Below are 12,408 nucleotides of genomic sequence, written 5' to 3'. Positions count from 1 at the left end.
GTTCGGTAAATTACTCACTTGTGTTACGCAATTCCGCGGGGATATTACCAAACGGATTTTAAATAAAATAGTCGTTAGCCCGTGGTAAATCCACGGGTTCGCCCGTCCTTTTTATACCGCATTGCGTGCTTCTCGCTGTTGCGCAGCTCAGCTACCATTTTGCGTGACAGACAGACAGATATAGATTATAATATAGATGAAGCGAGGGAATGCTTAAAGGTCTCCTGTGGTTGTCAGTATCACTTGAAATTACGTCTATTCGAATTTATTATGAAATTCTTCTGATGTTATTTTTTGTATTAAAACATCTTGAAAGACGATATGTGCAATTTTCTAGTTTCGAAAACAGCAATTCAAAAGAAGTGTACTGAAAGTGATTTTTTGCAAAGCAAATCAAATCAAAAACAGCTTTTTCTCTCTTTCCCTGTTTTCGCATGTCAAATTCTCATAAATTATTTTTCTACAAGGTTGTTTTTCTACTACAATTTAGCTCGAACGTCGCAAGAAATATAAATCACTCTGAGAGAAGACGAAGAAATGGGTGAAACTTCATTCATCGTCTTAGAAATCCTGCTGAGCTATGTTCGCCGTCTGACGTCACAAATCTGCAAACTATGTACTAACAAAGTTGGCTTTTGTTCTATAACGGCGCCGACCTTTAATGTAGTTATCGATTTTAGGGGAAAAAAATTTGGACACAAAACAATGAAAAAATATAAAAAATTTTATGCCATGCTGTTTCGTGTAAGAATATTTTAGTTATAAAAGAATCATATTTGTAGCTTTTTTCGTTAGTTCTTCTTCAAAAGACATTCCAGGTCTAGCGATGAACGCTAAAATGTCATGGCCACGTTTCGTGCTTACATTTAAACGCAAACAAAAAACGAAGCAAGGAAAAAATTAGCGCAACAAAAAAACCACAAATATAAATTTTTATGTTCATCGAAGATTGAATCAACAGTCAATTTATCAAGGAATGAACTAGTGCAAAATTTTTTTGTTGCGTTGTTTTGAATTTCACATGTCTGAATTAATTTGTTCCCGAGAAAAATAATACTGTTCAACTCAAAACTTAACACTGACTATTTGGACTTATCAATCTGCAAAAACTTCTGTGTCCATTATAACTCCCCTAGTTTTGCACCATTTGGGTAGTATTTGACTCATATAATAAATCAAATAGTTATTTTAAAACCTAGCTAAATCCACTAAAAGCGAATTTCATCAATTTACACATTTCTGCTAAATTTGCCAATCCGACGAGTGGCCCTGATTTTTACAATTATTGAGGATTTTTCAAAATGTTAAATCATTTATACTATTAAGCAGAAAATCAAAATAGAATGGCAAAATATTGCCCAGGTATTGCATTTTTCCCAATTTTAAACTGACAATGACGTCACACAGAAATTGCTGGCGTCAGCAAGAAATTAATTATGTTATTGAATTCCCTTTGTCTCATCTGCAAGTCAGAACTGTGTCAGATGTTAAAATACTTTCGAAATTCTCGTGTGCAAACGGCGGTCAATTCGTCCGTTTTCACAAGCTTCGCATAAATTAAAAAAAAAAAAATAATAATAAAAAAAATAAATAAAAAAATAATGTTCTCTGTAGCGGGGGAGATAGCCTTTCGTTATAGAATGTGTTCTAAGCATGGAAGCATTTGTGTTTCTTTCTTTTTCTTCTTTTCTCATTTGGGTAAAATCAAGTTTTTGATTTTAAAACCGACAGAAAGCAAATGACAAGCAGTATTTTGTTCAAATTATATTTCTTGGGTCGCCTAACAATTTCGAACATTTTAAATTACACAAATTAGGATCCCCAGTTCCGAAGTTGTTATGTCCAAACCCCTTCACACCTTTGTAATATACATCACTTCCATTTATACAATGATCCAGAGTTCCTGACTTGATGAGAATCCATCTTGCCATAGCTGTCGCCACTTTGAACGCTGACCGCAACTTCTCCCAAAACGTTCCACCATAGGTTACTGCGTATTTCGATTCTTCTTTTAATTTACACATGGTCAGCATGTTAGCTTTGAAGGCATTGTCGCACTGGCCTCTCGTCCAATTAAATTGTTTGCCCTGTATTTGCAATGAAACTTGTTAAAATCTTCGTGTAATATATTTACAAAGAAGAAAGCAAGAAAAGTAAAAACTTACACATTGATAACAAATGTCATGGCGTTCACAAGCGGGTAAAAACACGTCCTTGTATGGAAAAGGAAAATTTAGAGGTACGCTACATCCGTTCGTCATTTGAGTAATGCACGGCTTGAAGTCGACATCATCAGCCGTCACCTGGACATGTATTCTTGCTACAAGTATGACAAAGACTAATAATACAGCCATATTTGTTCGTTGCGTTGCTTCAAGTGGGTGAAACACATGCTAAAAATTATATATATATTGACGTGGAGACGGGGGTAAAACAACATTTAAAACATACGACGGGGTTAAATGTACATTTTAATTATGTTATGCCAACAATCCAATGTTTTTTTTAAATACATAAATTGTTAAAATAAATTAATTTTTTTATTTATTTGTTTAAATCGTCCTGCAAAGTGAACATCCGCCATTTATGCAGTTTTACTGTTCAACATTTGTACACAATAAACACCTGCTTACTATTACAGTTTGTAAAGAACTCTCGTGTCGTCAGTAATTTTACCATCTTGAAACCTCCGACATGTTTGCAGACAAAGGTTTGTACGATGAAGCGTTGCCATTAGGTACAGAAAGTAAATGTAGTTACTTGACAAAGACTCTTTTTCAGAAGCTATCTTTCCAGAAAGTAACAGAAGCGAAAAGCTGTTTTATTCTCGTTTTGGGTGAATAAATTGCGTTTCGATATCATTTACCCAACAAGCATCATGTATTTCGCAGTTCATTTCTGCGAAATGTTTCCCATTTACTTATTTTCACAAAATTATGCCCAAAATTTGTAAGGTTTGTAGGGAATAAAATCTTGCTGAAAAATGTTTTTTGGACACGAAGTTTGGAATTATACAGGACAGAATTTTAGCCGAAAATTTCCAGTTACATTATGTTGGTGGTCGCAGCCAGCTATTTTTTAAATTTTTATAAAATAAGAACAAAACTTAACTTAAAAGAAAAAAATGGACAAATTCCAGTAAATCACTGAATTTTGGTGAAATTTTTTTGTTCCACTTGTAATTTTGATGTATTTATTCATAAATTGGGTCTAATCTCATTGACGGGTAAATATTCGTTGAAAATATATTATACCTTAAAATATATTACGTTTCACAAACTGCATGTTACAACAATACTTTACGTTAAAAAAACAATAATGCAGAACATATTTTTCCATGAAAATATGTTCTGCAAGAAATCACGATATTGGACGTTTTTTGTGATGTATGTAAAGAAAATCACTTAAAGGCTTCGTGGTTTTAATGCAAATAAAAAAGCAGGCTATCAACTCCTTTCACTGTCTATTGCAATCATGTTTATATGGCTCGAAGTTTGCCAACGCATTTTTTGGCTTGACCAACCAACTTTGATAGTTGGCTTTAAAAATAGAGCTAAAAAGCAAAATAAACTGGAAATTAAAATAAAAAGTTCTTTATTTTTGTAACCTTTTCCTAGCATTTTTAGGAGTAGTAGCCAACCTGGTTAAGCGTGAATAAAAATGTAACACATGAAAAAACATATTAAAATCATATTAACGCCTTTTAAAAGGCAAACAGCATCACTTGACAGAGCTGTAGACTTGCAAGCAGCTTAATCATTAAAAATATAGAATATACTGGTGGGCTTACGAAGCGATGTATAGTCAGATAAACACATATAAAAGGGTATGTGTACTAAATCGGTAGCCATTATGGCGTCAGCTGTTGTAGTTTAGCTCTATCTCTTGCTAAGGTATCCTTTAAATTTGCAGTTTGATATCAAATTATGCGAACATGTGGGAATGTGTGGGAAAAAAATGTTTAGTCATCATAATTTCTTCTGTTTATGACGTGGTCGTGATTGTGAGCAATTACTTTGTAACATTAATTGCTTCGTATACTTCCTTTAACTTCAAAGTTAACGAGTGTAGTGGGAAGATGTTGTGTTGAACTTGGATAGCAAGAAATGAAACAAGTAGTTGGATTACAGAAATGAAGGAAGCGAATTTACTTGCGCCAGTATTAACAATTTTCATCATTGCTGGGATATTACTGTATTTAGTCCACAGAGAATGGAATTGTTGCCACAAACGCGTATGTATTTTTCATGTTATTTACGGCCTTGCTTTCTAAAACGAAAGTTTAAAAAATAAGAAACAAAATTACTTAAACAAGAAAATTAAGGATTATTTTAACATTGTGACTTTTATATGTTAACTTTTGTCTGTTTTCATTTAGCCGGCAAAAGATAATGTAGTTCGGGATGACACAGACATCTCATCAGTGGAGATTGACGTTGAAACGGAGAACAATGTGGATGACTATTCGAGCAAAAAAGTAGGATTTACGAACGCGTCGTACGTCACATCCGATATGGACACTGGTCTTCGTGAAAGTTTTATTAGTGTGGTTGTGGAAGATATGGGCCATTACATGTTGTGTGAGTCAGATGACATAGTTGGAAATAACGCGACGTAACAAAAGTGCTATTAGTTACTAAATCATTCCGAAAACGCTTTGGTAATTTCATTGTTTACAAAGTCAATGAATAAATTATTGTTATGTCCATTGACATTTCTTTATTTCCTGGGAAGAAGTTGGAAGAACAACAAGATGAATTAAAATGAAAACGATGTACAATTCTTGTAAATATTTAAATGCAGATATGCTTCAGTTAATAATACTAAATCTAGAAATTGATATATACAAACTTTAGTCTTGGAGGAAAGTATGAAATAAATTACGGTTATTATGAAATTTAATGTCCTCATTAACTCAAGTTGTTGTAGCACGGATAGAGGAAGGTCATAAGTTAAGACCATCCTTTGATCACCGTTTTTGGAAAACAAGCTCATTTCAGGCAGGTGATTTACTTTATTGAGGAAAAAACTAGGAGAAATGTTGGCAAATAAAACTTGTAATATAAAACAACTCCTCAGAATTAAAAGTAAAAATGTACAATTTAAATTTGTCGGAAATAAATATACCCACGTGACGATGCACGAGTTTTCGACGAAAAGCTTCGAATGTTATTTGTACATTTTAGATGTTCTTATTTTTAATAAAATTTAAAATTTAACTATGACAAACAAAAAAATTTAAACTCCTCAAAAATGTCGCATTAATTATTTTCCTCGTAGCTACATAAAATTTTCGATTTGCGCCTGTTAAAAAACCAACTTATGTACACCAAAAAAAATCGTTTCCCACAATCGATTTCAAAACTTTTTTTCTGTTTTCGAAATTTCTGGCATTAACAGACGTTTCGTTTGACTTCTCCAACTTACTAATATATATAACGGCTTTAAATAATCAGCAAAAATGTTGTTTATTTATTTACTTTCTATCGTGCTAGCTGCATTGTTCTTTCGAAAATTATAACTTCTCTTCGAAACGCTTTTTGCCTCTCACAGTGAAGTGGTTATTTCATTTTGACAAGTTTAAGCGATATAGCCCTTCAGATTCTGAATGTTAATTTATTATACTAAACGTTAGCCCGTGGAAAATCCACGGGTTCGCCCGTCCTTTTTATACCGCATTGCGTGCTTCTCGCTATTGCGCAGCTAAGCTACCATTTTGCGTGACAGACAGACAGACGCATACGGGCATTATAATATAGATTTCATTTCTTGCGTCTTTTCAAACCTTTGCACTTGATAATTTTTAAGGACGGTTCCAAAAAAAAAAACATCTGTGAAAAACTTCAATTTTAACCTATAATGAATTGTTTTACAGCCATGCTTTTTTCTTGCTTTCTTTCTATCTCTTTTGTTTCATTTATTGGTTTGAATAATTCTTTAAAGGCGTTCTTACGTGTTTGAGAATTTAATAGAACGGCGACGAAACTCAACCAAGCCTAACGGTAAACCTCCAAATGCCACACCTTGTGTTGCTGTTTTTTACGCTTTATCAGCTTCCTTTTATGACAAAATATGCTCAAATGATGTAAAATGTTACTTGCTTGCTTCTGCAGAAAAAAAAACTTGCAATAAGTTTATGTAGTTATGTTGTGCAATGACACATTTGAAATAATGTTGACATTTCTACTGCTTTTTGTTTGCTCTCTATCTACCTTTCAATGTCATGGTGAGTTCCTTATAAATTGTTGGTGCAGATTTGTACGCTTAAACAGAAGGTGAATGAAGATGTATTTCAAGAAATATTGATAAATATTAGAGAAAAGGAGATGGTGAATTGTATGTTAGAAATTATACATTTTTTTTGTAGGAATGTTGGATGAATGTTTTTTGCCCAAACAGCTGATGCAATGCAAAAAATCAAATCCCTGGAGATATGTGTATAATTTGCAATTAAAAAAATGCGACAAACTTCGTAAAGGAATATGCAGTGGAAACGCAAATAGATTTAAAACTATAAAAGAATGTCAAGAATCCTGTATCGGTAAGTTAAATGACTTTCTCAATTCTCAATTCAGCATTCTGGTTTAAAGTTTCAAATACGAGTTGAACATAACATGCTGCAAGCTATCAAGATATCTCCTTTGCTCATACTGCATTTGAAACTAATCATTTGATAAAATCGTCTCACCGCTCGCTTTTCGTTCGTCGCTTGGATTAATTTTTTCAATTTGCTGTTGTCCTTAGTGTTGGTTTCGGTCGCCGTATGTTTCGTTCTGTAATTTATTGCACTAGCATGTGTTCTTGTCTTCTTAGTGACAGAGGAAGATTGTCGTTTGAAAAAAGATGAAGGAAATGGAAATTGTAGCGAGAGTGGAGATTGCAAAAAGATGTTTTATTTCTACAACTATGACCAAAGGTTCTGTGAAGCATTTTTATATACTGGTTCAGGTGGAAACTCAAATAAATTTCCCACTTTTGAGGATTGCGTGCACATGTGCGCACCACGTGAGTATTTTTTCATTTATTTGAACAACAATTCGGCCTCAAAGCTTACGTTTTTTTTCATCCAAACAGAATTACTCCGAGATGAACTTCATTTATGCGGAACTTGTCGCATAACTCTGGCGTATAAAACTTCACCCAATTTTTTGTTCGCGTTATTTTAAATGTAAATGTGGTAAAAATTACATCTTATTTATTTAGATATCACGACTGACGATCCAATTCGTGATTATCAATTACAATCAATATCTGAACACACACCGGATGAAAAATATAACATGACGGAACTTAAGGAAGAAGAAATTACAACGACGCCTGCTACTACTCCTTCAAAACAAGACGACCACCATTCGGACCACCATTCGGACCACGATGACGACCATTCAGATCACGACGACCACCATATAGATCATCATGACGACAAAGATGACAATGTTTTAACGTTAACTGTGGATCCTGAAGAATTAGCTCTGCTCAAGTATATTAGAAAATCACTTAAAATTCACCGCAAGAAAATGAGGGAGGCTTACGATGAGATTGATGAAAAAGTCATGCCGAAAACATCTCCAACGACAACTCCCATCACAGTCACCCCTACACTGCCCTCAGACGCTTCACCGACAGACGGGATGAGCGACGACATTGATGACGACATGAATGACGACTCAACAGATTACTCAGATGCTGGCACACCATTTGAAGATGAAACAAAATAAGTTTGAAGTAAAAACCTATTGAGACAATTTTTGACTGCTTGTTCATTTACTACTACTGTATTGTTGTTATTAAAGTTCTTGTCTCGTCGGCTTAGCTGCGTATTATTTCAATAATAATTTGGTGCGCCACCAAAAAAAAGGAAAGAAAAAATATGCGCTTGTTATATAACCTGCGAGGTCTATGATATGGTTTGCAGTTTTTTAAGATGGGAAGTAAGAAATCAGATTCATGTTAGTTCGAAATAAAATATATATCCACTGCGAACGGAATGACACATTTCAATCACGTGTCATCGTGTTCTTAAAAAGTAAAATCAATAAGTGATACGGATGTAAGTATAATACAACCTCGTCTCCAGGTTGTTTTTACATTACAATCATACATAAAGTGAAATCAATAAGTGATACGGATGTAACTATAGTACAACCTCGTCTCCAGGTTGATTTTCCAATACAATTATATCGTCGTGTTGAAAAAGTCATTTAAAGTGTGTATCAACCTTACAAGATAGATAGAGAAAGTTAAGTGGTACAATTTTTTATTAATGTGCACAGAGTGTTAAATATTCATGACCTAACTGCACATTTTCTTTCTCGATTCATATGTTTGTGATTCATTCAGCAACATAGCAGGTGACTTGAATTGAACTGTTCAAATCACTGAACCAACACCTGTGATCAAACGTTTGAAGAAATATAAAGACATTAAAACAGATGAACACATTAGAACTGCTTTCACGAGAGGAAGAAATATTTAATTTTTGTTTTTGAATGATGAGAGCAGCCCGTGTGTTTAAGTGTGGCCGCACTTCTCTGCAGAGATCGAAAGAAACACGCAATTCATACAAGACAACTAAATTGAAACATGAGCTTAAGAAACTGGAAAGAAACGATGTTATATTTGTCTTAGATGAGCAGAAAGGTGACAGTTTCTTGATTTTTTCATCTCCCAATTTTTACTTTTCACTTTCTTTGTTCCATTTTTTTTTTGTTTTTACAGCAATACACAAATCATCTATTTCAACAAAAAGAACTCACCAAAAAATTTCGTCCACGTTTTACCATAAAAATATTCAGCTGTAATGCATAATATAATACAATACTTTTATAATACATTTGTAAGTACACAGAAATGTAGAAAATTTTTTTATTTAATCAAAAGCATAATTTTGACGCAACAAAAATATTCTAATATATACGAAAAAGATGAAGTTTTTTCGCCTTATATAATAATTTTTTTGGTTAATCGCCAACTTTGAAAAAGTTTTACGAATTTGGCAGGATACCCACTAAATGATGTTACGGAAACACGAATATCAAATGCGATATATTTTTATCCACTGTTGCGACGGGTAAATATAAAGGACGGGCGACTCCGTGGGTTTTTCCACGGGCAACGACTAGTCTATATTATAATACCCGTATACGTCTTTCCGTCTGTCTGTCTGTCACGCAAAATGGTAGCTTAGCTGCGCAGGTAGCGAGACGCACACAATGCGGTATAAAAAGGACGGGCGAAACCGTGGAGCACATATAACAAGATCTTTTCTATGAAACTTAGGTCCCTTAGTCAGAAGTTGAAGTTAGATAACAACAACATACGGGTTGCAAAAAAGTTACTCTGTTTAGATTTCAAAAGTTTCTTATCACCAAAAGCTTAAATGAAATCGTTAAAATGTAAGGAGATTAGTAATGGATCGATGTTCAAATTCAATTTTACTTAAAATATATTATAATACATAACGGTATCGAAAACTCGTTTGTTAATCAAAACGGCAGTGACGAAATGCAGTTTTTCGTGAGAATTCTGCAGAAAGATGCATTGGAACTCGAATTTGATCGTTAAGATTAACGATGCAAGTAAAAAATCAATCGAATACTTAAACAACAGTGACTCTAACCTATATAATAACACTGTGTCTATCTGTAAAAGGCAAAGGATTATATTTTTCACAATTTTCTTTATAAGCGTCTATAATACACCCCCCATAAAAATGTTCTGTATTTTAGAAAAATGTTTCTTTTACAATTTTAGTTGGCTAGAACAAATTCTGTGATAAAATAAAGTGATTTTATTTGTTGTGAAATTTTTGTATTTGATTTTAACTGGTGCTTTGTTATTGTACGGGTGCCTTTTTATTGTACGGGTGCCTTGTTATTGTACGGGTGCCTTGTTATTGTACGGGTGCCTTGTTATTGTACGGGTGCCTTGTTATTGTACGGGTGCCTTGTTATTGTACGGGTGAATGTTGTTATTATTGTTGTCCATTTTGTTCAAAACTTTTGTTCGTGTCTTTTAAATGAAATTTGACAACAAATTATTTTGTGATAAGAAGCACACTAAATTAAGTAGATTCTTCCACGGGTTTGAATAACAAGTTGAGTATTTATGCTTTTAGGTAACGCCGCTCGAAAAGTGTTGGAACTTCATGGACGGCAATATCTGCAGATCAGAGTAAACCGTGCTGACAAAACCAGTGGTAACCAGATAACATTAAAAATCTGCTTCAACGTACACGAAGATATCTACAAATATCAGAAGTTGCTGCTCGGCGCGATACACTTTTGTGACGAGGCCATTCTTTTCCATTCCCTTGAAAAACATTTTAAATCAATTCAAACAATTCTATCTGACGCCATGTTTTCCAACAAACCAATAAGATATGAGCCTCTTGGTCGCCATTTTGAAATGAGCAAAGAGATGACAGTACACCATGTTGAAAACGTCACGGAGTCTTTGAAACAACAGCTCGAGAAAGAAGGAGGTTACGTCATTGACTTGCTTCGATTTAGCAACTGTCAGTTGATGGAGACACATATGCACGCCATGGAACATTTATTGATGCATGTCGCAAGATTGGATTTAACTGGCAACGATGCAATGTCGCCAAAAGCTCTTCAAGTTCTTTCACATGACCTCTTAAAAGCAAAGACGGGGCTCAAGTCGTTAAATTTGAGCTCTTGTAATTTAACGGATGCTCATTTTGTACCGATGCAGCCATCTTTACACGTTGTAGAAGCCGTAGATCTCAGCTACAATGAGGATTTGTCGCCACTAGCCATGAAAATGATCACGGGCTCCACGCAATTCGCTGATGCTAACATGATGACACATAATTTATCATGTTTAATTTTAAACGGTTGCAACTTAAGTGATGAACACATCAAACAGTTGTATCGCTGCGTCAGTAGGTTGCATACATTAGATTTGTCTGGTAACACCAAACTAACATGTGTTGCCATGAAGGTGCTAGCAGATGCAATCACCGAATCAAAAGTAAACAAGCTAAAGGTTTTGAAATTAGAGAATTGTGGGATACTACAACCTCATATTGAAAATTTAATGCATTGCATTTATTTACTTCAACACCTTGATCTTAGCTGGAACGTGTTTTCTTCGTCATGCGTCCAGTTAATAGCTGCTTCAATACTAGTTGATAAAGATCGAAAAATAGAGAGTTTAAACTTGACTGGCTGTGAGCTAGCAGATGATCATTTGTCGCACGTCGTCGACTGCATGACGGCTTTGCAGACACTACATATCGGATACAACAGAGACGTCAGTTCACATTCTGTGCAATTAATTTCTGAAAAAATGGCCAGTATTCAAAAGAATTCATTAAAGACGTTAACATTAGCCGGTGTGAAGATTAAAGAAGATGATATATCAAAACTTTTTAACTGTGCAAAACAAGGTTTACAGAACATGGACTTGACGCATTGCCAACTCAACAATACACACATTGCAAACATGGCAGAGAATATCTCGTGTTTTACGCAACTGTACCTTTGTAACAATCCTGATCTAACAGACGTCTCTGCTAAAGTCATATCAGACGCTATAACAAACAACATTGAAAACGGAAGCCATTTAAAGGTGCTTAGTTTTAAGAAGTGCCAGCTTAAAGATGGATTTATTGAATGCTTGGCACCCTGTTTAAAGCATCTTGAAGTTCTGGACATCAGCTATAACCCAACGCTAACACCCTCTGCAATGAAGATCATCTCAGAAAGTCTTTCCCCTCCTTCACATCTTGCAGAGTTAAACATTTCAGCATCAGGCTTCAAAGACTCTCATTTTGTGAATTTAAACGGTTGTTATGTGCGACTTGAAAAGCTGGATATAAGTGCTAATAATTTGACTTACATCACTTTGCTAGCCATTAAAAACGATATAGCCCAGTGCTCTCCACCTCAGCTGAAACTGAAAGAACTGAAAATGTATCAAGCATTTTGCTTGCGTGATTATCATTATCGAAAATTTGAGAATGAACTGAAACCTTACCACGTTAAAGTAGAGAGTATATAACTGGCATTGCTAATTCTGTGCAATGACTCTCTTGGCCTCTAAAATAGTAATCGAGACATTATACCTCGCTTCTCCAGGGTGTATGTAAATCATATTATTTTGTGAAAACACAAATGTACCATATATTTGTTTATAGGTAAGTGCGGGGAAAAAGTCGCGGTAAAATTGAATTCAATTTGAAATATGGAGCTATGCAAACACGACATCTGCTTGCTCTGGAGGGCAACAAAAACATTAAACTTGTTTACAACAGAATTTTTTTTATAAAAACCTAGTTTATAAGGACAATGAGATTTCACTAAAAATTAAGAGCATATAGAGAATGCACTCATCCTAAATGCTTCCATAAGTTTATAAACAAAATAGTGTGAGTTTGTGATT

At 34.5% G+C, this 12,408-nt stretch overlaps 4 protein-coding genes across 4 annotated transcripts; 3 read left to right on the top strand and 1 right to left on the bottom strand.

Moving 5' to 3' along the window:
- Positions 1-1,751: 1,751 nt before the first annotated feature.
- Positions 1,752-2,381, bottom strand: LOC130642091 (conodipine-P1-like). Its single transcript, XM_057449204.1, has 2 exons — positions 2,166-2,381; positions 1,752-2,087 (listed from the first exon to the last, which is right to left on the bottom strand). The coding sequence occupies exons 1-2, from the start codon at positions 2,352-2,354 to the stop codon at positions 1,758-1,760; spliced, it is 519 nt and encodes a 172-aa protein (XP_057305187.1). The 5' UTR covers positions 2,355-2,381; the 3' UTR covers positions 1,752-1,757.
- Positions 2,382-3,688: 1,307 nt separating this feature from the next.
- Positions 3,689-5,011, top strand: LOC130642001 (uncharacterized). Its single transcript, XM_057449090.1, has 2 exons — positions 3,689-4,234; positions 4,379-5,011. The coding sequence occupies exons 1-2, from the start codon at positions 4,133-4,135 to the stop codon at positions 4,616-4,618; spliced, it is 342 nt and encodes a 113-aa protein (XP_057305073.1). The 5' UTR covers positions 3,689-4,132; the 3' UTR covers positions 4,619-5,011.
- Positions 5,012-6,349: 1,338 nt separating this feature from the next.
- On the top strand, positions 6,350-7,812 carry LOC130649798 (papilin-like). Its single transcript, XM_057456010.1, has 3 exons — positions 6,350-6,541; positions 6,814-7,005; positions 7,204-7,812. Exons 1-3 carry the CDS (start codon positions 6,370-6,372, stop codon positions 7,716-7,718), a joined length of 879 nt encoding a protein of 292 aa, XP_057311993.1. The 5' UTR covers positions 6,350-6,369; the 3' UTR covers positions 7,719-7,812.
- A 241-nt stretch (positions 7,813-8,053) lies between these two features.
- Positions 8,054-12,350, top strand: LOC130649782 (uncharacterized). Its single transcript, XM_057456009.1, has 2 exons — positions 8,054-8,640; positions 10,118-12,350. The coding sequence occupies exons 1-2, from the start codon at positions 8,490-8,492 to the stop codon at positions 12,025-12,027; spliced, it is 2,061 nt and encodes a 686-aa protein (XP_057311992.1). The 5' UTR covers positions 8,054-8,489; the 3' UTR covers positions 12,028-12,350.
- The last annotated feature ends 58 nt before the right edge of the window (positions 12,351-12,408 follow it).

The sequence above is a fragment of the Hydractinia symbiolongicarpus genome, chromosome 1, assembly GCF_029227915.1.
Source record: "Hydractinia symbiolongicarpus strain clone_291-10 chromosome 1, HSymV2.1, whole genome shotgun sequence".
Classification (NCBI taxonomy): domain Eukaryota; kingdom Metazoa; phylum Cnidaria; class Hydrozoa; order Anthoathecata; family Hydractiniidae; genus Hydractinia; species Hydractinia symbiolongicarpus.
Note: the sequence above shows the minus strand (reverse complement) of the source record. Positions and strands in the feature narration are given on the sequence as shown.

What these genes read in the sequence shown, in the direction of transcription:
- LOC130642091 (XM_057449204.1), bottom strand. Translation starts at nt 2,354, where the DNA reads ATGGCTGTATTATTAGTCTTTGTCATACTTGTAGCAAGAATACATGTC. An exon ending in ATGACATTTGTTATCAATGT is followed by an intron (nt 2,088 to 2,165) that starts GTAAGTTTTTAC and finishes TTGCAAATACAG; the next exon opens with GGCAAACAATTTAATTGGAC.
- LOC130642001 (XM_057449090.1), top strand. Translation starts at nt 4,133, where the DNA reads ATGAAGGAAGCGAATTTACTTGCGCCAGTATTAACAATTTTCATCATT. An exon ending in GGAATTGTTGCCACAAACGC is followed by an intron (nt 4,235 to 4,378) that starts GTATGTATTTTT and finishes GTTTTCATTTAG; the next exon opens with CCGGCAAAAGATAATGTAGT.
- LOC130649798 (XM_057456010.1), top strand. Translation starts at nt 6,370, where the DNA reads ATGTTGGATGAATGTTTTTTGCCCAAACAGCTGATGCAATGCAAAAAA. An exon ending in ATGTCAAGAATCCTGTATCG is followed by an intron (nt 6,542 to 6,813) that starts GTAAGTTAAATG and finishes TTGTCTTCTTAG; the next exon opens with TGACAGAGGAAGATTGTCGT. An exon ending in CGTGCACATGTGCGCACCAC is followed by an intron (nt 7,006 to 7,203) that starts GTGAGTATTTTT and finishes TTATTTATTTAG; the next exon opens with ATATCACGACTGACGATCCA.
- LOC130649782 (XM_057456009.1), top strand. Translation starts at nt 8,490, where the DNA reads ATGATGAGAGCAGCCCGTGTGTTTAAGTGTGGCCGCACTTCTCTGCAG. An exon ending in TGTCTTAGATGAGCAGAAAG is followed by an intron (nt 8,641 to 10,117) that starts GTGACAGTTTCT and finishes TTATGCTTTTAG; the next exon opens with GTAACGCCGCTCGAAAAGTG.